At 41.8% G+C, this 27749-nt stretch overlaps 1 protein-coding gene across 5 annotated transcripts in view; it reads right to left on the bottom strand.

Moving 5' to 3' along the window:
- LOC126342225 (involucrin-like) overlaps positions 1 to 27749 on the bottom strand; it is a 257264-nt gene that overhangs the window by 150773 nt on the left and 78742 nt on the right. For 3 of the 5 annotated variants that reach the window (XM_050001838.1, XM_050001836.1, XM_050001840.1), the window contains one exon: positions 17908 to 18055. In XM_050001838.1, the coding sequence (XP_049857795.1) occupies positions 17908 to 18055 (148 nt within the window). The remainder of the gene's footprint in view (positions 1 to 17907; positions 18056 to 27749) is intronic. The other 2 variants (XM_050001839.1, XM_050001841.1) reach the window with 1 other exon arrangement.

The following is a 27749-nucleotide window of genomic DNA, read 5'->3' as shown; positions in this document are numbered from 1 at the left end:
TAAAAGCTCCTGGCACTAGTTGAACTCCGCAATTGTGCAATGGGTCGAGCAAATGCAATGCTGAGGGCACCACTAAACCATAAATTATACTCCCACAGTCAAGGCGGGGTTGAACAAGGGCTCTTAGATTTGCAGCAGCATGGAGTGATCTGCACCCCAGCTGGTGTTACTCAGGCAGCAGAGGGCATTGAGGCGCTGCCAACACTTCCATTTAAGCTGACAAACATGAGGAAGCCAAGCCAAACAAGCATCAAAAACCAGACCTAAAAATCAATATGTCTCCACTACAGTGAGTGGATCGTCATTACAACAAAGTGCTGGTTCTGGATGAACGGTACAATGCCGACAGAAATACACACACGTCTTCATGGCAGAAAACTGGAAGCCATGGGCTAGAGCCCATGACTGCAACCTGTGGATGGCTCCCTGTAGGTGATGCTCAGTAACACCAGTACTGGAGCAGCAGTACGAAATACAGAAGTCATCTGCATACAGAGAAGGAAGAGGGCCCGACAGCTGCTGCTAGAACGTTAATGGCCACTAAAAATAGAGGCACTCAATAGAAAGCCCTGCAGGACTCCATTCCCCTGCATATGGAGGAAACTATGGGAGACACAAACTTGGACAAAGGAAGTATGGCGTGACAGGAAGTTTTGGATAAAAATCAGAAGCGGGCTCCAGAGACCCCACTCATACAATGGGGCAAGGGTATGATGTTGCCAGGTCATGTCGCATGATTTACATCTGTCAAAAAGGACGGCAACAAGGTGTTGTCATCTGGAAAAGGCTGTTCGGATTGCAGACAGAAGATTATCAGTGGTAGAGCGACCCTGGCAGAATCTGACCTGATATGGTGCCAGTAGGCTACGTGACTCTAGGGCCCAACCCTACTGCCGACACACCAAACATTCCAGCAGCTTACAAAGAACACTGGTGAGGCTGATGGGCCAATAGCTATCGACATCAAGCGGGTTTTTAATGGGTTTGAGCATCAGAATGATGGCGCTCTCCCACCATTATTATGGAAAGACGCCATCGCCATCCCATTGAAGATGACGAGGAGATGGCGCTTGTAGTCAGATGAGAGGTGTTTAATCACTTGGGTTTGGATTCAATCGGCCCCATGGGCTGTGTCGGGGCAATTTGCAAGAGCACTGAGGAGCTCCCACTCTGTAAATGGGGGGGAAATTCTCCGACACAAAAGCTCGAGCAAAGTGCTCGGCAATCGCGGTTGCGTCGGTAGATAACACGCCATTTATGGTAACACCTTTTTGGGTCTGGTACCCCCAAAGAACTTTGATCTTTGCCCAGACTTATAAAGGTGATGTATGGCACCCAATGGTTGAGACGTATCGCTCCTGCTTCTGTCATTTGGTAAGTTGGCAAACGCAAGCACGGAGGCGTTTAAAGGCTATGAGGTGCTCCAGGCAAGGGTGCCGCTTGTGTCAATGTAGAGCTTGCCGATACTCCTTAATTGCTTCAGCGGCTTCCAGCGACCTCCAACAGACTGCCTTATGCTCGGGGCACCATAAAGAGTGAGGGATAGTGTTTCCTGTTGCAGAAACAATTGTTGTGGTCACCTGCTCAACCAATCAGATCGATGTTACTGTGTGGGGGAGATTCAACGGTGATAGCAGAGGTGAAAGTTTCACAGTCCTTCTTGTTTAAAGCCCATCTGGGCAGGTGTCTGTGGGCCTGACGCCAGGGCACTGATATGAAGATGGGGAAGTGGTCACTACCACACAGGTCGTCATGTGCTCTCCAGTGGATAGATTGGAGAAGTCCTGGGCTGCAAATTGATAAACCAATGGCCGAGTAACTACCATAAGCCAAACTGAAATGTGTGGCAGCCCCAGTAATTAAGAGGCAAGGTTGAACTGAGACACTAAAGTTTCGACATCTCTGCCTCAGTCAGTAAGCATGGTGCCACCCCAGAAGTGGTTATGGGCATTAAAATCACCCAAAAGTAAGAAAGGTTTAGGATGTTGATCAATCAGTGCATTTAATACATTCAGGAGTTCTGCACCATCTGGAGGAAGATATACATTGCAGACAGTTAATTCCTGTGCCATTCTTATTCTGACAGCCACAGCTCCTAGAGGTGTTTGTAGGGGCACAATGTCAGTACAGACTGAGTTTAGGAGATAAACACAAACTCCACCTGATACACTATTATATTCGCTACAATTGCTGTAATATCTCTTATAGCTGCAGAGGGCAGGAGTCCGCACTGCTGGGAACCAGGTTTCCTGGAGGGCAATGCAGATAGCAGGTGTATAGCTTAACAGTTGCCGTAGCTCAGCCATGTGGTGGAAAAAGTGGCCTCAATTCCACTGGAGGATAATGTCATCTTGAGACTGGGAAGGCATGGAACATTCAATGAAACAGTTTACGCCGCAGAGTCACCTGCTGCCACCGAGTTACTGCATGAGCAGTCTGAGGGTCTCTTGAGACCTAGGTCCACAGTGGACGCCAGAATCTCCACCCCGTCCTCAGACACAGAGCTTGTAGGTAGCGGTGGTGTGGGTGCCAACCCAAGTTCCTTGGTCTTAGGGGGTCTTCTTTTTGTATTTCTCTCACTGCTCCTTGGGTTTCCCTGGCTGGAAGGACTTCACTGGCTCAGTCTCCAGGACTGAGGATGAGTGTGAAGCCCTACAACCAGCTGCTTTTGGGCTCTTCAGCCACTGGTGGTTGTCACCTTTCCCACTAGCAGAAGCTGGGGAAGTGAGTGACCTGAGGGACCCCTTCCTAGCAAGAGAAGGTGAAGAAGACTTATGCTTCTCCAGCTTAGAAGCGGGGACAGACGTCCCCGGCGGTTTGGGGGGGGGAGGGGGGGGGGGGAGATTGCTCCGAAGTAGGTGGTGTGGGAGCAACAGGGGGGGAAATTCCCCCCACTATCAAGGGGTGACTGGGGTTGGCGGAGTTGATGGTGCCAGTACTGTTGTAGCGGCAGCATAAAACGATGTCAAATGTACAGGATGCAGGCATTCAAATTTCCTCTTAGCCTCAGCGTAGGTCAGTTGGTCCAGGGTCTTGTACTCCATGATCTTCCTTTCTTTCTGGAGAATACTGCAGTCTGGCAAGCAAGGCAAACGGTGCTCTCTGCAGTTGACACAGATGGGAGGTAGGGCAAATGGAGTATTGGATGTGATGGGTGTCCGTAACCTCGACACGTGATGCTAGAAGTACAGTGGGAAGACATATGGTCGAACTTCCAGCACTTAAAGCACTTAAAGCACTGCAACAGGGGGAGGGATATACGGCTTTACATCACAGCGGTAGACCATCACGTTGACCTTCTCGGGCAATGTAGCACCCTCGAAGGCCAAGATGAAGGCACCGGTGACAACCTCATTATCCATCGGTCCCAGATGGACATGCTGGACGAAATGAACACCTCACCACTCCAAATTGGCGCGCATCTCATCGTCATAATGCAAAAGAAGGTCCCTGCGAAATATGACATTCTGGACCATATTTAAACTTTTATGGGGTGTGATGGTCACAGAAACATCCCCCAGCTTGTCACAAGTAACTGGGCACAGGATGCTGTTTTAATCAAGACTGACCAACATCTCATTTTGGACATTCCTTCACCTGCCCTAAACTTCTCCTCTAAAAGCTCAACAAAAAACTGAGGCTTCATTGTCATGAAAGATTCCTCATCAGCTCTCGAACATACAAGGTGCCAGGGCGAATAAGATCCTCCGCCATCCTTAACATAACGTTGGTCCCATGGTGTGGCTAAGGAGGGGAACAATTTGGGGTTGTACTTCTGTGCATTGAATTGAGCATGTGAACACTTAGAGACTGCTGGTGTTTCACCACAAGCAAGAGATGATGGACTACACTTCATTGTGTGTCATCTGCCTTGATGCCACCCACTCTGACCAGGGGGCCTCCCCACGAGCACCACCCAGCCACAGCAAAGGCCAACTAGGAGGATGGCCATTGCTGGGAGTCCCAATGCCCCAGGGGCATGAGAATCTACCCTTTAGCATACATGGGGAGTCAATGGCACAAGCACCAGCAGAGCGATCCCTCTGTGGTCTGAGGGCTACAACCAACAGGGTACATGTAGGCCCCACCACAACGAACTGGCTAATGTGCTGGATATCATGTGCAAAATGCTGGGTATCAGGTGCAAAGAAGTCCATGGTCATCGTCGACGCAGAAAGCGACACTGCATAGTGCATGGTGAAAAACGCACCCAGGAAGGTGTCCTCGCCCAAGAGATGGAGAATGAGCGCGACTGAAATGCGACGATGAGAAAGTGGGCTAAAGATCTCAAAGCATGATGCACCATGTAAGGCGCCCTTCCCCAATTGGCTTGCTCTTTGGGAAAATTTTGAAGAATCTAGGTCCAGCCCTACAGGGGAACATCACATATAGTCCGAAACGTGAGATTCCTTTTAGTTGCCTTCTACGACAGGCAGGAATAGCTTGGGCTTGTTCTTAACCCGGATCCGCAGGGGGGATAAACATTGTGTCTGGTGCTGTTTCTATGGCCGCTATTTTGTATATGTTCTTTGCCATTTTAGTTTGTAATAATCTGTGTTGACTACCACATGTTTTCTGTGTGAAAATACAAGTGTTTTATTTAGTTTCAAACCATAACTGTACTTTAAAATAAGGATTAAAATGCACCACCATCTCCACTGCCCATCAGCCTATCCTTTCAATATACACTTAAATTTAAGACAAAATCTCATTGCTGTCAATTTTGAGATTTAGCAAGCGTTCTGTACCAGGTGCTACATGACTGTTACTACTCATTAGCTCTTCAAACTTGCAATTTTCTGCAAAATGCTTCAGAAATTGGTCACTAAGATTTCAATCATCTTGGCTGTTGGAGCATGGGGATGAGGATGGGTGGGGTGCTTCCTACAGTCATCATTATATGGACTGTTTGGAGATTCACCTACCTAAAAACTTTAGTAGTAGCCAGAGGTGTACAGAAGCATACCTGACTCATTTACGGGGCCTTACAGTTAACAAACAGAGTATCACACACTGATCTGCAGTGCACCGCTGACACATTTACAGGGAGCGTAAAGTTCACAATCCTGTGCTACACATCAAAACAGTCACTTTCTTGCTTGCCACAAATCTTTGAAGCCTCTGGTTCAAGCCTTCCACTGAACTAAGAATCAGTAGGACAGGGTCAGCTCTGGCGACAATGATGCAGATTTGTTGAAAATTCCATATATGAAGCCAGTCTCTCAACATACTCTGCCAGTCGCTGGAATTATTGAAATATGATCTTGGCACCAACAAAACACTATACATTTCAATGTAGACCACAATCTGCAGTTGTTTGCACCCGGTTCCCTCAATGGTTGCTGCAACAGACTATTCAACATGTTGAACGAACCTATAAATTAATACACGAAAGGCACAAGGAGATCTTTTGCTATTGTTTTACTAAGGGTGACCATTATTTGTTGTATGTTCCAACTTCCAACAATTAACAAGGCCCTCCCTTCGCGCTTGCGTCCTCCTGAAATGGGACACAGCACGCTTTGCAACAGAGTGTCTCTCACCGGCTCAGTTTCATTTTTAATGGAAAGTAGCACTTTGAACTTGATGGTCGGGGGTAGGGGGGGGGGGGATGGGTGTAATACCCCGAGTTCTGTCTGATCCCAGTTTTTCATTACTGAGCCATCAGATCTACCACCGAACATACCACTATCACATAAAGGAGTGGTGACTGCTCCTCTACTCCCTGTAGAACAGACAGGATTTCAGCAGCTCTCCAAATACACACAATCGCGTCAAGTTCCACGCACTTGACAGCAATTGAAGCAATTTTCTGCTGCTTACGAGCAGCCACACACTCATTCAGTTCTTCCTCAAACATTTCTGCAAGATATCAATTTCTAGTAAAAAAATCAACCACTGGATTTTCCACGACTAATAATAATAATAATGCAATTTAAAGCATCTTGTCACTAATCTCAATTTCGATCTGGACATGTTCAGTTATCTACTGTAACTAAGATCTTTATGTTGCTCACTGGTAATGTCAGAATTTCTTTGTTCTTCTTCCACCAATTATACAGGGTGTACACATAAAACCAGTATGCCTCAAGCCCGAGATTCAAGTAAAGATGAAGTACCCAAAACAGAATAGATAATAGTAATGTTAAAAAATATGTAGTTACCTGCTTATAAGAGAAGCTGGAAGCAATGGCTATGAGCATCCAGGCATAGTTGACTTCACGTGACAAAGTTACCAGCAACATGCTGTAGTTCTGCAGGCATGATGATGATAATTTCTCTAGTAATCTCCTGTTTAAGATTGTCTATTGTGCAAGGATTGTCAGCATACACCTTGCTTTTCAGTGTGGCCCACAAATCAAAATCACACTCTGTTACGTCTGGGATCCTTGGGGGGCCATAGGCCTCTATTGACAAGTCTCTTTTCAGGGAACACGTTGGTGATATATGCCATACTTAGTTGGATGTGTGAGCAGTTGCTCCACCTTGTTGGGATGCTACATACAACTTCCCTGCATCTGTTAATTATCCATAGAAAGAGTCAAAGATTACTGGATGTCTGTCACTGTTTAAGGCGTAATCGAAAAACATGGGGCTAGTAATGTGCATGCTGGACAACGCACACCAAACAGCTATCTTCTCGAATTGGTGAGGCTCTTCATGCAGAATATGTGGGTTGTCCTGTGAACTCTGTCACATAATACAAGGGTAAGGCAATTATTATCCGCAAAAAAGTTATAAAATTTTATTGTAATCAAATAGGAAACTTACAAGAACGTCCTTTTTCATCATAGTCCCTTGTGTTTCAATGCATTTGGTCCATCATTGTACAAGTTTCCTGACGCTCTCATAAAAGAAGGTTCTTCGTTGAGCTGCAAGCCTGGAATGCACCGCTTCTTTCACTGCTTCGTCCAAGGCAAATCAAAATGCCTGTTTGAGTGGACCATACAAGTGAGAGAAGGGGCTAGATCAGGACTATATGGAGGATGATCTAGCACTTCAAATTTGAGTTTCTGGAGCATTTCAACAGTGCACGCAAAGTATGTGGACGGGCATTGTCGTGCAACAACAAACAACTTTTGACAGCAATCCTCATTATTTGCTTCGAATTGTAGGCTTTAGCCTGGCAGTAGGCATCTCACTGTTTATTGTTATGCCTCTTTCCCCATAATGTTCCAGTACTGGACCTTGTGCCTCCCAAAAAACCGTAAGCATCAGTTTTCCTGGGAATGGTTGGTTCTTGAACTTTTTCTTGCATGGCGAATTTAGATGTTTCCATTCCTACTCTGCTGTTTACTCTCCGGCTCGTAATGATGGAGCCATATTTTGTCACCAGTAACGGATCTTGTCTAAGAAGTTGTCCCCTTCATTACCATAGCAATCCAAATGCTTTTTACAGATGTCCAAGTGCATTTGTTTATGCAACTGTGTTAGTTGTTTCGGGATCCATCTTGCACAAACTTTATGAAACCCAAGTCTATTCTGGATGATTTTGTAGGCAGAACCATGACTAATTTGTAGACAATGTGCCACTTCGTCAATAGCTAATCGTCTGTCTAAGAGAATCATTTCACGTGAACGCTCAATGGTTTCTTCATTTGAGGTGGTAAACGGTCATCTGGTTCCTACATTGTGTGTAACACTTGTGTGACCCCTTCGGAATTTTTCAATCCATTCTTAGACACTCTGTTGTGGCAAAACACTGTTCCCGTACTGTACTGAAAGTCTTTGATGAATTTTGGCCCCTGAAACGCCTTCCGACCAAAAAAAAACAGATCACTGAATGTAGCTCTTCTTCGGTGCAAGAAGACAGCGAAGCAGCCATGATTGACAGCTTGGCAGCGATAATGAAACTAACCTGGCAGCTTGAAAACTGCAAATATATAACAACAAATAAACAAATCATGCGTCATCAATGTAAAATGACAGTACTGCCAAAATAAACAAAAATATAACTAAATTGCGGATAATAATTGACTTACCCTTGTAACTCAATCGTTTGATGAGAGCTGCTTTCTGAACAGGCTGAAGTATATGGAACTTTGACCTATCCACAAAAAGGGCAGACAAGAGGAGATAGCAAATTTTCACCCAGTATCAGTACTACTAATTATTTCTAAAATATTTGAGCGAGTAGTGTGTAACCAACTAGAAAAATATAGCAAAAAATGTCACATTATTTTGAATAATCAGTAGGGATTTAAGAAGGACCAAACCACTGTGTATGCTATTAATGAACTAATCACTAAAATAAGCAAATGCCTTGATAACAAGGAGACCATATCCAGTTTGTTCTGTGACCTCAGTAAAGCATTTGATTTGGTAAACCATAAGCAGCTGCTCCTCAAATTAGCTTCTTATGGCTTCCATGGAAAATCTTCAAGTTGGTTTACATCTCAAAAATAGGAAACAGGGGATAGTTATACAACATAAGGGTGAGAAAGCTTGCTATAGTTGGAAGGAAATACAGGCAGATGTACCCAGGGGTCCATACTAGACCCATTTCTATTTCTGTATTCTATAAATGACATGTTAGGTAAGGTAGCTTCAGATAGGATTCTGTATACAGATGACTGAACAGCAGAAGTCTGCTGTCGAAAGACTGAAGAATTGGCACAGAAAAGGAAACACACTCTTCAAGAACTAGAGAACAGGATAAATAATAATGCTATGAAACTAAACCTAACAAAAACACAAATTGTACACTTCAGGACCAAACAAACTGTTGAATACATAACACAGTTAAGTTATCAAGGCAGAGAACTGACAACTGCAGAATCTTTTAATTTCTGGGGGTCACCATTAAAAAAAAAACTTATCATTGACTGATCATGTGGATTGCTTACTGAAGCAGTTCAGTAGTTTTCTTTACACAATGCGAGTTCTAAATAAAGTAACTGACTTAACTGTTAGGAAAATTGTGTATCATGCATATTTTATATCAGTTGTAAGATATGGCATAACTTTCTGGGAAGTTGAAAAAGCAAGCCACCTCAGAGTGTTCAAGCTACAGAAAAAAATAGTCAGAGATATGACTGGAACAAACAATAGACAATCACGCAAACCTTTATTTGCGAGCCTTGACTTACTGACAATTCCTTCCATGTTTATATATGAAACACTTCTCTTTGAGTTAAAAAATCCCCATCTTTTTCTGGGAAATTCATTTACACATGCTTATGAAAAAAAGCACAAACAATATTACACGTTACCTTGCCACATACTAACATTATTTGAAAATACTCCATATTACATTGCTTTGAAGCTTGGCAATAAAATGCATACAAATTTGAAGGACTGCAAACTAAAACCCACAGGTGCAAACACTGAAAAACATTTAAAAAGCAAATGCTACCACAGTGTGGATGATTTTATAAATGAGGAATACAAGTACGAGATATTACACTTGTTTTCTTTTCCTGTTCGTTTTTTTTTTTCTTTTCTTTTTTTTCTTTTCTACATTACATTCTAAGTGTATGCTTATGTTCCCTTTTAATGGAGGTACATGTTCTTTTTGTATGTGTACATACTTGTGAACTATGTTTCTTGTAAAGTATGCATCTAAATATCTAGATGTATTCATATATACTACTTTTATCAAAATATGTGCTCTTTGAAGTAAGTCCATATTTATAAACTAGAGAAACAAACATGAAAAACACTTAAAAAGAATGATTTTAAATTACTGAAAATTTTATTAAACAGGAAACAATCTACCATGTAATTATCATTTTATGTTGTAATTTGGTTCTGGGAGCATCCATATGCTTTATTTTAATGTATCTTGTCTTAAGGTATACTTAGGTAGGCACAGAATTATTCATTGGCGAGTCACCAAAGTTTCAATCGAATGATTATGTATATAAGATGTCATGTGATAAAGATTCTGTTCTATTCTGTTCTACCAGCACCTGCAATTCTGTGAGTTTATATAATCTGACAAATGAAACCAAAACTCATCTGATATGAAGTAAAGCAAGGGGCCCAAGTAACTGTTAGCAGCTGATTTTAACAGCCAGTTAACAATGATGCACTCTTTTTTCTTGGTCCTCAAATTTCAACTCTTGCACCATACTCACATGAGAGGCTTTTAATTTCGTATCTTTTTAGTACACGATGGCGTTATGTATGAGATACACCAAGCTACTGTGATAAACTCCTTACTGACTTTTGGTGACTTCTCTTAATGTCCATGCAAATTCTTTCTATAGTTTCAGGGTCCTCACTGTTGGTCACCTATTCCTTTCCACATTCTGAATGGATCCAACAATCCTCTGTTTCTTGTATATATCTTGAATAGTGCTAGTCATGCAGAATTTACTATCAGGATAATCAGCTCGAAACATTTCTTTACATTCCTTGATGAAGCCTGTCTCTGTGCAACACTCTACCATTATCAATTCACTGTTCTAATGCAAACTTCCATTGCTGTAATAACTCAGCAATAAAAGCTTCTCACAACAGCAGATGCATGAACACAGTGCTGCACTCAATTTTCTGATAAAATGCAGTGCAGCCAAATTTCAAGACAGTATAGCCACTTCACAAGTAATTTGACTAGAGATGATTAACCAGTGAGGCATACCAGTTTTCTGTGGGATAACCTGTACCTTTCACAAAAAATTAAATTAATCCCTGATCCACTATTTCCTGTAACTTGTATGCTTTGTCCACTGTTGTTGATGGCAACTTGGTTCAAATGGTGTTCCTTATCTTACATTGCTTCCTAGGGAACTACATCTTTCTTTAGCCCACATGGGTGCCTGCGACCAGACCAGTGGGACATCCACATCTGGTTGTTATGGGTTTCCCTTAGGTGTGATTGCTTGTTGCCATGGTTCAATTGAATCTGTCAGTCTTGGTTTCTTTCTGTCCAAATTCCGCTATCATATCCTCTTACAGTTCTGTGTTCACATCTAATGTTACATTGTCTTCTGTAACTTCTGGTTTGGTATGATGGGTCACCTCCCATTGTGCATAGCATATTTCACGTAGCCTCTTCCTCATGTGCAGCAGTTGTTGCATCTGCTTTCTCCTGTACCATCTGTACCTTGAAAACTTCTTCAGTTCCTGTTTCTGTAAAAATCATGCCGACTGTCTTCTAACACGCCCAAAGGGTCTAAAAACAGAAGATATTTTCCAGTATCTTCAGACCGCATTAACAGCTTTTCTCTGAACTCTATGGGGACCTGGTTCTTAAAAATTTTCAAGATGTTGGTCTGCAGGGCCTCTTCTTTCCAATATTTGGCCTTATGCAAATATTTTTTAAAATATCATTAATACTGCATGGTCACAGGTTAAATGATTCTGATTTCAGTATTTCATTTCTTCATCTTTCCTGCATTCCACTGCGCCAGTATTTTTGCAGAAAATACTCTACACTATTTGTGGCTTCAGCTCTCAACAATGTGGCATCTCCCAGCATCAAGTTGTCCTACAGATTTTGTGGTTGTCACTCCAGCTCTGTGGAAGTAAGTATTCCATGAAATGATTTCATAAGGATGTAAAAGACTGATATTCAATTACTGCAGTGTAAGATATAGATTTATTATTAATATTATTATTATTATTATTATTATTATTATTATTATTATTATTTCACATCATTTTACATTTGTTTTTCATTATTTAATGTTGCATAAAATAATTTTGAATTATATGCCTACTCAATAAATACCATATGCCACTGCGAAAAACATAAATTTTAACCACTCACATTAGTAACAACATATTTACAAGTTTGTAATTAGTTGAAACAACATTATCAAAAGTATACTAATGTGACTGTCAAAAGTATACTAATGTCATTTTTGCAGTGTAGTTAATTTTTATTAACCCCGTGATGGGTTTCTGGTCCCCCATTGGGTGCCTCACCAGGTGGCAGATAGGTGAATGCTCACCAGATAAGGTGGGTACCAATGAAATAAAATACCTGGGGTGGACCAAAACCAGTTAAGAGGAAGTCAACGGCTCGGATGCTGGAAGAGAATGTTTTTTATAGCATTCCAACAGTAGAAGAGAGGTGGTAGGCATCTCAATGGGGCAGGCTGAGCTCGGAGCCAGGGAAAGGCGATCTGCCTAGGAAAAGGTATCCAAAATATTACTCAGCAAGCTTGGAATCTGTGAGGTGGCAGCCCGATTACCAAGCTTAACATGCGCAGCGCTCTTAACACGGCCAGGGGATTCTATACCTACTGGTTCACATCAATGATTTGCCTCGGATAATGGATTCAAAGGAAATGGACATAGGCTATGGAACAGGAGTTCGTGAGATAGAAACAAGAAACACTGCTACACATTTCGGACATGGAACATTTGTAGCTTAATAAACCAGCTGCAGCAGCGACTTTGATATCTGAACTAAAAACATACATGACAGATATTGTAGCTCTACAGGAAGTTAGGTGGCTTGGAGAAGGGACACACACAAAGGATAATTGTGTCATTTTTATGGGGGAGATGAAAATCATCATGAATTTGGTACTGGTTTTGCTGTTAAGATCAGGATTGTTAATCGGCTTAAGGAATTCCATCCCATTAACAAAAGAATGTCTTATATAACAATCAAACACCAGTGGTATGAAGCAACATTCATAAATGTCCATGCATCGATTGAAGATTCAACTGAGGATGAGAAAGATTAGTATTCCAACAAGAAATATGATAATTATCTTAGGGGACTTTAATGGAAAAATAAGTAAAGGGGATATGTTCATCCCCACAATAAGAAAACATAGCAAGCACTTGACCACAAACGAAAATGAATTAAAAATGATCAACTTTGCACTGTCAAAGAATATGAGAATTTGCTCGACGATGTTCCCTCGCAAAGGTATACTCAAAGGTACATTATGCTCTCCAGATGGCAAAACAGTAAATCAGATTGACCATGTTATGACAGATCAACGTTTCACTTCATTTATAAGAGATGTCAGAACGTATAGAAGACCTGAAATTGGCTCGGATCATTTTCTAATGGTAGGAAAGATGAAAATCAAGATGATTTGGGATCAACAACCAAAAGCCACACCAAAACCTAATTTAGACATTGAGCGACTGAAGGACCTGTCTGTTAAAGAAGCCTATGTGATTGAAATAAATAACTGATTTACAGCATTGCAAGAAGATGAGGAGGAAAATAGTGTCGAGAAGGCTTGGGAAAGAATAAAGACTGTAGTAACAGATGCAGCAGGAAAAACACTGGGCAAGAAAAAGAAAATGAAGAAACAGAAATGATTCAATGAAAAGTGTCAGAGAGCAGTAGAAAGGAGGAAAGAAGCCAGGATGCAATGGCTGCATAATAAGGCGATTGAGGACAGGAGGGAGACATTCAATGCAGTTAGAAGAGAAACAGGAAGAGTTCTGCAAACAGAGAAAAGGAAATATCTAACTGCAGTCCTAGAATCTATAGAAGTGGAAAGCAGGAATGGAAACTCAAAGAAGTTGTTTCAATCTGCAAAGAAAAGTAAGAGAGGTTATCAAAATGAAAACCTATTCATTAAAGATAAAAATAAAAATATGCTAACGCAACTGGAAGGTATCATAGAAAGATGGAAAGAATATTTCTCAGAAATGTTAAATTACACTGACCTCCACATAACCTTCAATTACGCAATGTGTGAGACTGACAGCATTAATAATGACGAATGTGGAATCATAAAACAGAAAGTGATCCACTCCATACAAAAGCTAAAAAACAACAAGACAGCAGGCAAGGACCATATATCAGCAGTGATGTTAAAAGAGGGAGGAAGCAAACTACACAAAGAAATTTATAACCTTATCACAATGATCTAGAAAACTGAAAGGCTGCCTGAAGATTGGAAAAGTGCAATAATTTGTTCCGTACACAAGAAAGGCAGCAGAATGGAATGTGGAAATTACAGAGGAATCACTTTGCTGAACATAACATACAAAATACTGTCAATGACCATTCTGGAAAAACTTAAACTTTACGCGGAAAACATTATTCAAGATTACCAGGCTGGAATTCGAACAAACCGCTCCTCAACTGATAATTTGTTTACTATATGACAGGTCTTTGAGAAATACTGGGAATTTAACAAAAACATCCACTGTCTCTTCATTGACTTCCAGTGAGCCTATGGCAACACCTTATGAAAATTTAGTATACCCAGTAAAGTCATTAGCATGATACAACTGTGCATGGATGGCTCCCAGGCAGCAGTGAAGTTCAGAAGATCCATATCCCTCTCCTTTGCAATTAAAACAGGCTTATGACAGGAGGCCGCTCTTTCATGAGTCCTCTTCAACCTTGCGTTAGAGAAAGTGGTTCGGGAGAGTAATTTACATCTATACAATGGTCTCTGATTCGAACACAGTGAAGTAAAACTCCTGGCTTATGCAGATGATATAGTGTTGCTGAATGGAACTGAAGAAGAACTGAAAGACATGTATAGGTCTCTCAGGCACAGTGCCAGCAAAATCAGGCTTTTGATTAACCAAGAGAAAACCGAATACATGGAAATAGGTCGAAACATAAATCCAAATCCTTACTTTGAAAATGACCAACATTCTAAATTCAGAAAAGTTCTCCAGTTTAAATACCTTGGATCACTTTTCAACCATAAAAATATCATAACAATGGATATAAATGAAAAAATAGCCTCAGGGTCAAGATGTCTGTACTCACTAATCAACCCACTCAAAAGTAAAGCTTTGTCAATCACCACAAAGATGAAGACATACAACACTATTATCTGCCCCATAGTACTGTACAGTTCAGAAAGCTGGACGCTTACAAATAATGAAAAACTGAATGTTTTTGAAAGAAAAGTAATGAGAAAAATCTGGGGACCTGCGTTGGAGAATGGCGCATGGAGAATTCGAAAGAACAACGAAATTTATCAGTTAATGAAGCAACCCACTATCATCCAGAAATTAATGGGATGCAATAGGCTGGACATGTGGCCAGAATGGAAAACAACAGATCACCAAGAAAGCATTTGGAGGAACTCTCCAGGCAACAAGACCACTGGGCCAACCTCCTACAAGGTGGAAAGATGACATAGAGAAGGACATTGCAGCATTAGGAATTTCCGCAGCATGGAGAGAGGCTGCGAGAGATAGAAGGCGGTGGACGCAGATCGTTGATGCATTGCGTGGTCTACAGGACCTGTGATCGCTGAGAAGAGGAAGAGAGAGTGTGTGTTAATTTTTATATGAAATTAATGTATGGAAAGTGCTAAACAAACACGGTGTAATGTTGTGATTAATTTATTACTGAAAACGTAAACAGGTCATAACATAGTTATCTTTAACATGGTTCATAAAATAATTGGATGTTCCAAATAACATTATTTTAGCACCAGTTTGCAAATATAAAAAAGTAATTTTCAAAATTTATATTTTATGAAGTTTTGCACAGAAAATCAAGTTATGTTAAAAATCTGACTATACCAAACATTTACCTTACTGTTTGTTGCTTTTAAAAAAATCTGTTGCATCTGGAAGCAATAAATTGGGAGATACATATGAATGTTGTCAAAGTTATTATTTTATGATGAAGAACCCTGGACCTGTTATTTATATATGCAAGTATAAATGTTACTTTTATTCTAATGACATCCGATTAACCAATGGTATGTGGCGATATGTTGCTGTACCAACTACATCGCCTAAAAATTCTCTTGAAAAAATTGGATGGCTACATTAGAAATGGCATCCCATTCACCGGGATAACTCTGCTTAATGTCAAAATCAAGTAATGCAGTTAGTTTGGGTCTTTACGTAATCCAGATCATATTAGCGTGGCATATCCACTCACATGCCTCACAGTCAGCTGCTGTTGTATTGCACCAAATTGCTGAAGCAACAGTTTTCTGCTCTACATTCATATGTCATACACATGGCGGCTATACAATGATGAGTCTGCTTCAGTACATATAAGGTACCTAATTGGTAAGACATTTTATCTATTTTAGATTCCCATTGCTTCCACCACCTACCATTAATCTTGGTTAATTTTACTTTTCTGCTTTTACTTCCCATTTAGGTCTTTCATGTATCTGATAAGACATCTGATCTGACAACTGGATGTTATACCCAGATGCCTTATTCTTATTTAAACCTTTTGGCGGCAATTGACAGATGAAGCTTATTCTATTACATTTTCACATGAGTTTATGCACACATTATTGTCCCTTGTATACATGGCTATAATGCTTAGAACCATGCCTCACTCTATACCACTGTCATATTAATTTCTTTTTCTATTTTCTCATGATGCCTTACAAGAGTGAAACATATAATTGCTACAAATAAAAATACTGCAACTGAGACTGTTTTCATTCAGAAAAACTGCAACCTGACTAGTGGGAGAAGTATCTTAACAAATTTTTTAGTGAGATAAACAATATATTACATTATGAGACTAAAGACAATCCTGTGTGTGATTATACTGTTTATTACTATAGGCCTATATCGCTGTGATTGCCACATTCAGGTTATCTGTAAAAAGTACATAGTTTAGTAAAATATTTGAAATTTTTAAGTAGATAATTTAACGAGTTATAGAATTGTTGTTGTTGTTGTTGTGGTATTCAGTCCAAAGACTGGTTTGATGCAGCTCTCCATGCTACTCTATCCTGTGCAAGCTTCTTCATCTCTGAGTAACTACTGCAGACTACATCCTTCTGAATCGGCTCAATGTATTCATCTCTTGGTCTCTCTCTACAATTTTTACCCTCCATGCTTCCCTCTAATACTAAATTGGTGATCCCTTGATGTCACAGGATGTGTCTTACCAGCCAGTCCCTTCTTGTAGTCAAGCTGTGCCACAAATTCCTCTTTTTTCCAATTCTATACAGTACCTCTTCATTAATTACATGATCTAGCCATCTAATTTTCAGCATCCTTCTGTAGTACCACATTTCAAATGCTTCTATTCTCTTCCTGTCTAAAACATCCACAGTCCATGTTTTGCTTGCGTATGCAACTACACTCTAAACAAATACTTTCAGAAAAGACTGCCCAACACTTAAATCTATACTCAATTTTAACAAATTTCTCTTTTTCACAATCACTTTCCTTGCCATTGTCAGTCACCACTTTATATCCTCTCTTCTTCAACCATCATCTGTTATTTTGCTGCCCAAACAGCAAAACTCATCTACTACTTTAAGTGTCTCATTTCATGATTTGATTCCCTCAGCATCACCTGATTTAATACGACTACATTCCTTTAGCCTCATTTTGCTTTTGTAACCTACTTTTAATACTTCATACATAAAAATAGGCTAAGTAAGATATTATAGTGGCACAACGAGGGCACACTCTATGCTTTCTAGTACAGTCGTTGGACAGCAATGGTGCTCCACACTGAACAAAGCAATATCTATAATCTGTTTACGTGAAAAAATGTCTACCAGCAGCCTGTAAACAGTAATGTGCCGCTGCAGTTTAGTGCATATGTGACTAGTGAAGGGCTAACGAATAAGAGTGTCTACAGACTATGTTGTTTTATGACATATGGATATGTGCGCTCGCACTATGTAACAGCTTCACCTATTTATTTAATAGTAATGACAATGACATATTAATGTGTTAGCTCATTTTAGGTTGATATGGCCTAATAGCCATAACATGTAAGTAACATGCTTACACAATTCCGTTTTTCATTCTGTATAATCTGCCTAATATCAAGATACATTAACGATTTTGTTAAATAATTTAAAAACATTCTGTATTTTTCAGCTTCACCTGATAATGGCCTATGGCCGAAATTGCAATCGTGAAATAAAGAAAGTGTTACAATCACTGGTGTAAATATGATTTCTTTTTTATAAAGTTCTACATGACTATGAATCCCTGGTATAAAAAGTTAATAAACTGATAAATACTTGCAATATGTCAATTTAATTTTTCCGCACTTGTAAAATTACTCACTTGATTTTGCTTTTGTATTATGATGTTCCATTTCTTCATACTCTGTTTCCTGTTGCAACATATGGTCAAGCATATCTCGGACCGCAAGAAAATTCTGAAGATAAAAGAACATCCTTTGTAGAAACTGTTTTACATCCTTCCTGTATTTCTGTGAAGAAGGAGAAGGGAACATTTATCATGTAACAAAAAAAAGAAACACACACACACAAATAAACAATGAGACAATGAGAATGTGTGTGTGAGAGAGAGAGAGAGAGAGAGAGAGAGAGAGAGAGAGAGAGAGAGAGAGAAGGGGGGGGGGGGGGCATTATACGTAAAAGGTATTTTACAGAAACAATGATGTATCATTATTCAGAAGCTATAATAAAATGACATGCCTTCTGGCATGAACAAACAACTTTGGTGTTTGTTAACCAAGAACATAACACACATACACAGTGCTCCCAAAAGTGTTTTAAGATTTTCAAGCAAGCTTTATTTTTTACAGTAATCAAGTCATATGCATCAATTAAGCTACGTATAATGCCCTCATTTAAAGTACTGATATAAGTGCTACAATGTTTCCAATTAACCCAATAATTAAAGGATGAAATAGAGGACTATATCACAAAACAAACTGGTACATACAAAACAAAGCAAATATTCAATTTCCAAGTTTGTTTTTACTAGGTACTAATCAAAATATAAAATAAAGATCACTGACTGCAACATTATTGAAGAAAAAATTCCATAATCCTTGTTGACTGATTCGGACAAACCACATCAACCTAAAGATGGAAAATGTAGCAAAAGTAATTATATAAGAAGATAAAAATAGAATGAAAATGAACTTAGTTAGAAAGACAACAGACTTAAAATTGTCATACTGCCCTTTCTTTGTCTGAATTACACTCCTGGAAATTGAAATAAGAACACCGTGAATTCATGTCCCAGGAAGGGGAAACTTTATTGACACATTCCTGGGGTCAGATACATCACATGATCACACTGAAAGAACCACAGGCACATAGACACAGGTAACAGAGCATGCACAATGCCGGCGCTAGTACAGTGTATATCCACCTTTCGCAGCAATGCAGGCTGCTATTCTCCCATGGAGACGATCGTAGAGATGCTGGATGTAGTCCTGTGGAACGGCTTGCCATGCCATTTCACCTGGCGCCTCAGTTGGACCAGCGTTCGTGCTGGACGTGCAGACCGCGTGAGACGACGCTTCATCCAGTCCCAAACATGCTCAATGGGGGACAGATCCGGAGATCTTGCTGGCCAGGGTAGTTGACTTACACCTTCTAGAGCACGTTGGATGGCACGGGATACATGCGGATGTGCATTGTCCTGTTGGAACAGCAAGTTCCCTTGCCGGTCTAGGAATGGTAGAACGATGGGTTCGATGACGGTTTGGATGTACCGTGCACTATTCAGTGTCCCCTCGACGATCACCAGAGGTGTACGGCCAGTGTAGGAGATCGCTCCCCACACCATGATGCCGGGTGTTGGCCCTGTGTGCCTTGGTCGTATACAGTCCTGATTGTGGCGCTCACCTGCACGGCGCCAAACACGCATACGACCATCATTGGCACCAAGGCACAAGCGACTCTCATCGCTGAAGACGACACGTCTCCATTCATCCCTCCATTCACTCCTGTCGCGACACCACTGGAGGGGGGCTGCACGATGTTGGGGCGTGAGCGGAAGACGGCCTAACGGTGTGCGGGACCGTAGCCCAGCTTCATGGAGACGGTTGCGAATGGTCCTCGCCGATACCCCAGGAGCAACAGTGTCCCTAATTTGCTGGGAAGTGGCGGTGCGGTCCCCTGCGGCACTGCGTAGGATCCTACGGTTTTGGCGTGCATCCGTGTGTCGCTGCGGTCCGGTCCCAGGTCGACGGGCACGTGCACCTTCCGCCGACACATGGCGACAACATCGATGTACTGTGGAGACCTCACGCCCCACGTGTTGAGTAATTCGGCAGTACGTCCACCCGGCCACCCGCATGCCCACTATACGCCCTCGCTCAAAGTCCGTCAACTGCACATACGGTTCACGTCCACGCTGTCACGGCATGCTACCAGTGTTAAAGACTGCGATGGAGCTCCGTATGCCACGGCAAACTGGCTGACACTGACGGCGGCGGTGCACAAATGCTGCGCAGCTAGCGCCATTCGACGGCCAACACCACGGTTCGAATTTTCATTTACCACGTCTGCTGTCACAAATCTTTGTCCTTTCAATGGGGTTTTCAACTTTTGAAGTAAAAACAAGTCCACAGGCCAGGTCTAGAGAGTATGGAGGATGAGCCAGCACAATGATTTTGTTTTCTGTGCAAAGGGTCAATGCACCAACAGAGGCGAATGTGTGGGTGCAAATCGCAATGCAAGAGCCTTGAATTGTCTCGTCACACTTCAGGCTGTTTCCTTCTCACATTTTCTCGCAGGCGTCGCAACACATCCTGATAATACCATCGATTAACAGTTTGTCCCTGTGACACAAATTCATGAACTAATCCTTGAAAGTAAAAGAAAAAGTAAAAGTAAAAATTTGACATTTGACCTGACCTGACAAGATCTTTTGGTCTTAGCGAATCTTTCCCAACTCTTTGTGAAGATTGAACCTCGGTCTGAACATCATAAGCATAGACCCTCGTCGCATCACCAGTTATGATTCTCGTAGGCAGCATCTCATTTTCAACTGCACGATCCAAAAGCTCTTCACAGATTTTGAGGCAAAGGTATTTCTGGTCTTCACTCATGACCCGTGGGACGAGCTTGGTGGCAACACGGTGCATTTCAAGATACTGTACCAGGCTTTCATGAGATGGTCCAACTGAGATATTACATTCTTCTTTACTACTTTGGAAAATCAGTCTTCGTTTTGCTCAGATAATTTTGATGACACTCCTGACATGAGAGCCGTCGCTAGACATTGAAGGGCGTCCTGAAGGAGGGTCATCTTTAACTTCTGTCTGATGATTTTTCAACCATGTGAACCACTCATACCTGCAAGTATGGCTTGAGCACTCGTCACTGCAGGCTTCCTGTATAATTTTGTGTGTCTCTGTACAGGTTTTCTAGAGTTTCCAGCAAAATTTAATTAGATGCATTGCTGCTCTATACCTCTGCCATCTCGAAATTTGCAGACTGTTTGACACAGCATTCTACCCAATACAGCACTGAACAATAACTAGAGATACAGAACAATAAAATTTCCAGAATTACACATAGGCATGTGCAGGGATGCTGCTGCACTTTGCTCCAACGCACCAATGGCGTGAAATTATGGATGTTCTGGGATTTTCTGAACAGACTTTGTATATTAGAAGTGATCATACAGAATTTTATTCTAACCAAGACAAAATTCTGTACTTATTTTCTTTTTTTGACATCAATTCTGAATATACAAATGCGAAGAAGATGTATAATTTTTGTTCTTTTTACTGATATAAAAATAAATGGCTTGTAGTGCTGGTATAAAATGAAGAGTATTTCTACAGCATACAATTTGCTGTACAGAGAAGAGGGAGTGAGAAAGCGTGCGCACGCGAGAGTGAGAGAGAGAGAGAGAGAGAGAGAGAGAGAGAGAGAGAGAGAGAGAGAGAGAGAGAGAGAGAGAGAGAGAGAGGATTTAAAAAGGGAAATACTATGATTATATGCCATGAGTTTGGTACAAAAAATATTCATGATTGTTATATTACTGAAAGTACTATATTCTTTAGCGGGAAGAACAAGTTCTGTCTTTCTTGATGAAAATACAATGACGAGGGAAAAAACTGAAACAGTAAAGAATGTTACGAGACCAATTACAAAACAATGGCATGTAACTGTTGAAATTAGGTTTTATGAAATATTACGAAACAACGAGTTCTATTTAGGGTGGATAGACTCTCTGATAATGTCATCACACTTTGCACTGTCCATTGGAGTGATAATGCAGCACATGATTGTCTACATCCACCATATCAACACATTTGATTGCAACCATATTGCGAGTGCTAATGTATCAGACACTACATCTATGACATCAGATTCTACTGTGTAAAGGTTGAACTGAATTTTGTTTAATAGAAAACCATAACAGATACAGCCAAATCCCATGAGCAACAATATTTGTTGAAAAGGGATGGATACTGTAGACTATTACAAATTGTAACAGAGGGCTAAAGAATGGTAAATCACTCAGTTTTTATTCTGGATAGTAAAAATCAGTGAGCAGCCAACCACTCAAAATCTCATCATCAGTGCAGCATGCAGAAACCACCAATTCTCGTGTGTACCTCCAGTTACAATTGCAGAGTACAAGAACTAGCATGAGCAAAGGAAGAACACCACTGGATGCTTGAAACAAACAAACACACACACACACACACACACACACACACACACAGAGAGAGAGAGAGAGAGAGAGAGAGAGAGAGAGAGAGAGAGAGAGAGAGAGAGAAGGGAAGAAAGAAAGATTATCCGGACTGATGAGACACAGTAAATTCAAAACCAAATGAGGCAATACACTCACTTATCAACAGAGCATCTTTCAGACAGGTGGTGGAGGTATTCTAGTGTGCGATGAAATGAGTGCCTGATACCTTCATCATTCTCTTCTCACCAGCAAATGATGCAGGAAGCAATTTTCCAATCATGTGCTTTTGTCTGAATTACATCATCCTGTAGGTGACCTGTACCTTCAGCAAGACAATAGTAATTTTGTGGCATTTTGCCCTTGCTGCCTAAAAAGCTGTGAGGCATTCTCTTGTTGGTTGGCATTTTAAACTGATGCAGATGCACATACCTGCTCCTAGTTGTCGAACAGGATTCTTCATTCCAACAAAGAAAAGGTGATCATCACAGTTGACCTGATGACACCCAACCATTCATGGGCAATGTCATGATGTCTGAACAGTCAGTTGGTTGTACAGTATTCAGCTCATTCTGGTGAGCATCCACTTTGGAGGTGACTGCTGAATCCATTTATGCCCCTCTGTATAAAGGGAATAATTTCATTGGTGGTGGTCAAGAGGTTGTGGGGCAGGGTGGTGGGGAAAAAAGAAAGGAGAGGAGTGGAGAAAGATGGGTGGGTGCTTGGCAGAGGGCTGCAAACAAAGAGAGTAGGAGACAAGATTGGGGGAAAGATGGTAGGATAGTGGGATTGGAAACTGTTGGGTGGAGGGTGTTGGGACAGTGTGTTACCACTGGTTTAGGAAGGGATAATAATGGGAGAGCAAAATGTGTTGTAAGGATAACTCCCCTCTGCACAGCTCAGAAAAGCTATTGGTATAGGGGAGGACACAGAGGGCTAAGGTAATGAAGCAGTCATTGAAATCAAGCTTGTTATGTTCAGCTACATGATGTGCTACAGGGTGGTCTATTTTGCTCTTAACCAAAGTTTGGCAGTGGCTGTTCATCATACTACTGGACAGCTGGGTCGAAGTCATACCAGAATAAAAAGCTCTGCAATGACTGCAGCAGAGCTGGTAGATGACAATGCTGCTTTCACACGTAGCCCAGCCCCTGATGGGGTAGGATAAACCTTTGACAGGACTGGAGTATGAAGTGCTGGGTGGGTGGATTGGGCAGGTCTTGTATCTGGGTCTTCCACAGGGATATGGTCCTTGTGGAGGGGTTGGGATTGGGAGTGGCATAGGGACGTACGTTGTGAGGTTGGGTGGGCAACGGAACACCACTTTAGGAGGAGTGAGAAGGATCTTGGATCTTTCCCTTTCAGGGTGGTACTGAGTGACAAAGGGGGCATTCCTTTGTGATTCATTCTTTGGGGTGGTGGAAGGATATGAGATGTGAGGGGAAATGACGTGGGACATCTGTTTTCAGACTTGAACCTGACAGTGAAGGCCTTGGTGAGACTGTCAGCATACTTGACAAGGGAGTGCTTGTTACTGCAGATATGCCATCCCCGAATGGTCAGGCTGTATGGGAGGGAATTTTTGGTGTGAAGGGGTGACAGCTGTTGACATGCAGGTACTGTTGGTCATTGCGGGGTTTAACATGGACAGAGGGGCAGATGGAGATAAGTCAGTGTTTAGGAAGGTGGCATATACTGTTAAGGAGGACCAGGTGAAGTGGATGGCAGAAAAGGTGTTGAGGTTGTGAAGGAATGAAGATAAGGTGTCTTGGCCCTGAGTCCTGATCTTTGAGACATCATCAGTGAAACTGAACTAGACTATGGGTTTGGCGTTATGGGAGGCTAGGAAGGTCTCCTCTAGATGGCCCATTAAAGTTGGCATAGGAGGGTGCGATGTGGGTGACCATTGCTGCGCCACGAATTTATTTGAATGCCTTATCCTTCAAAGGAGAAGTTGTGGGTTATGATACAGTCAGTTAAGTGTATGATAAATGAGGTAGGGGGTTTACTGTCTGAAGGTTGTTGGAAAAGATAGTGTTCAGTAGCAGTAAGACTATGGGCATTAGAGATGATGGGGTATAGGGTGGTGGCATCAGCAGTAACAAGTAGGGATCCAGGAGGTAAATGGATGGGAATGATGGAGAGTCAATGAAGCAAGTGGTTGGTATCTTTGACTGGGGAGGCTAGATTATAGGCATCTGGTTGGAAGTTTTGGTCAATGAAGCCTGAAATTTTTCAGTGGGGGCACAATAACCAGCCACAATGGGGTGTCCAGGATTGTTGGGTTTGTGGATTTTTGGGAGCATGTATGTGCACGGTGTCATAGGGATGAGGAGGGAAATGGATTCTGGAGAAAGCTTCTGGGAAGGGCTTAAGGCTTTAAGCATGGATTGGAAATTATGTTGGACTTCTAGGATGGGTTCACTATGGCAGAGTTGATAGGTGGAGGAGTCAGATAACTGGTGGACACCTTCTGCCAGGTAATCACTGTGACTCATAACAACAATGATGGAAGCTTTGTCTCCAAGTAGAATGATTAGGACTAGATTTGGTTTGCGATTGTGTATGGCTATTCTTTCTTCTACTGCTGAAAGGTTGGTTTTCTGAGGAACGGACATGGGGAAGGATAGTGAGGCTAAGTTGGAGGTTAGGAATTCCTCAAAGCTGACCAGTGTGTAGTTAGGTGGGAGTGGGGGAGAATCATGGTTGGATGATGGTATGAATTGTGAGAGGCAGGGTTCAATGTTGGAATTAGGTTGGTTTTGGTTCTAGGGATTGTGCTCCCACTGAAAGAATTTTTCTCCTCATCGACAAACAACTCCACCCCAAAGCCCATAATCTAGCCTCCCTCACCAAAGATACCAACTACTTCCTTCAGCAACTTTCCACCATCCCGATCCATTTACCACCTGGATCTCTACTTGTTACTGTTGATGCCACCTCCCTTTACACTAACATCCTTCATGCCCATGGACTTAACTGCTACTGAACACTACCTTTCCCAATGTCCTTCAGACTCTAAACTCACTACCGCATTTGTCATACAACTACTCCTTTGAAGGGAAGGTATAAATGAAAATCTATGGCACAGCCATGCGCTTCCAGTTATGGCAATCAATTTATGGGCCATCTAGAAAAGACCTTCCTAGCCTTATATAATGCCAAACTCCTATTCTGGTTCAGGTTCACTGATGATACCTTCATGATCTGGGTTCAGGGCCAAGACACCTTATCTTTATTCCTTCACGACCTCAACATCTCTCCCATCCACTTCACCTGGATCTCCTCAACGGAGCATGCCACTTTCCTAGATATTCACCTCCTTCTCTCTGATGGTCCCATCCACATGTCTGTCCACATTAAACCCACTAACCTCCAACAGTACCTTCATTTCAACAGCTGTCATCCCTTTGACGCAAAAAACCTTCTTTACAGCCTGGCCACCTGGGGCAGTGTATCTGCAGTGACAAATACTCCCTTGCCTAATATGCTGAGGATCTCACCAAGGCTTTCACATATAATCACTATCTCACAGAACAAACAGATCTCCCATGCAATTTCCCCTCGCACCTCAATTTCTCCCACCATCCCCAAAGAATGAACCACAAACGAATGCCCCCTTCATCACCCAGTACCACCATGGACTGGAACAACTGAATCGCAACATCTGCTATGGCTTTGATTACCTATCGTGATGCCCCTATATGAGGGACGTCCTACCCAAGATCCTTCTCACTCTTCCTCACGCAGTGTTCCATTACGCACACTACCTCCACTACATCTTAGTAGTACATGGCACTCCTAATTGCAAACCCTTGCCACAAGGATCATATACGAGAGGAAGACGCAGATGCAACGGTCTGTGCAATCCATCCACAAAGCACTCTATGTTCCAGTCCTGTCAGAGGTTTATCCTACTCCATCGGGAGTTGCCACCTGTGAAAGCAGCCTTGTCATTTACCAGCTCTACTGCAATCATTGCACAGCTTTTTATACTGGTAGGACTGCCAAACAGGTGTCAACCAGGATGAACGGTCACTACCAAATTGTGGCCAAGAGGAAAGTAAACCGCCCTGTAGCAGATCATGCTGCTGAGCATGACTGCTTAATTCCCCAGGCGATCTCGGTCCTCCTCTCCACCTCCGGCTTTTCTGAACTGCACAGACGGGGAGTTATCCTTACAATACATTTTGCTCTTCTGTAATTATCCCTTCCTCAACCTATGGTAACATACTGGACCCACGTACTCCACCTAACAGTTTCCAACACTGATCCTATCGTCTCGCCCCCAATCTCACCTCCTACACTCTATTTGCTGCCCTCTGCCAATGCACCCGCCCATCTTTACCCACTCCTCTCCTTTCTGCCCCAAAGCCTCCCGACACTCCACCTGTTGGCATTCTAGTACTTGCACACTTCACCAGAAAGCGTTCATCCCCCCCCCCCCCCCCCCCACACACACACACACACATATACTGCTATAGCTTCCTCCTCCTCCCCCCCCCCCCCCCCCCCAGACTGCTGCTGCTTCCATCCCATGGGAAAGATGAATTCTAGTCCAAACTGCCAGAGTTGACTGTCAGTGTGTGTAAGGTGTGCTTGTCTGTGTGTATGAATGGTGTGTTTCTTTTGCTGCTGAAGGCTGTGGCTGAAATCTTCGTGTAAGTGTGTTTTATTTGTGCCTGTCTGCTCTGCAACTTAACGTCATCTTTACAGTACGTAGCATTCTATCTTTTCCGACATTGGTAATATTCCTGTCTTGAGTTTCCATTGTTTCAATATATAGATTCACTTAAAAGCACATAAAACTAGCCTTTATATCTTCATCTTCTCTCTTGGTGGATTAGTTGGTTTCTCCTGTTCTGGTCATCAAGTCATAGCCATCTGTTCAACTGTGTAACCCCCCCCCCCCCCCATCTTGTCCCTTGTTATTTGTGGTCAATAATTATTTTTGGAAGTCTTCTTTCAGGCACTCCATCTACACATTCCCATCATCTGTTTCTCTTAAGCTATATTTTCTTGTGCATTCCGTCAACTTGTAATTCATTCCTAATGTCATTATTTCTGAAGCAATCTTCTCTGGTACACAATTAACACCACAGAGAAATATTCGTTTCTGCAGCCTGGCTACTGCTCGTACCCCTTTGTGTGGGAACCCATGTTTCAAATCCATATAGCATAGTACATACTGCCATGACTTTGTAAATCTTCATGTGTGTGTGTGTCTCTTTTTTTTTTGCGAAGAACCTGCTGTTTTCAAAATTGCATTTGGATTTTTAATGGTTAGCCATTCTTCCTCAAAGTTTACTGTCATCCAATTATAAACTTAAGTCTTCTCTGATATTTAATACTTTCCATTTTGTTTTCCTCCATCTAGTACAAATTTGAATTTTTGAGCATACATGAAGTGATCTGAGCCAAAGTCAAATCCTCTAAAATGTGTGCCATTCAGTTGTGAGGCTATACTGTGTTTAAGAATTACATAATTAATAACA

This window comes from Schistocerca gregaria, chromosome 1 (assembly GCF_023897955.1).
Source record: "Schistocerca gregaria isolate iqSchGreg1 chromosome 1, iqSchGreg1.2, whole genome shotgun sequence".
NCBI lineage: Eukaryota > Metazoa > Arthropoda > Insecta > Orthoptera > Acrididae > Schistocerca > Schistocerca gregaria.
The sequence above is the reverse complement of the archived record's forward strand: the minus strand, read 5'-3'. Positions and strand labels throughout refer to the sequence as shown.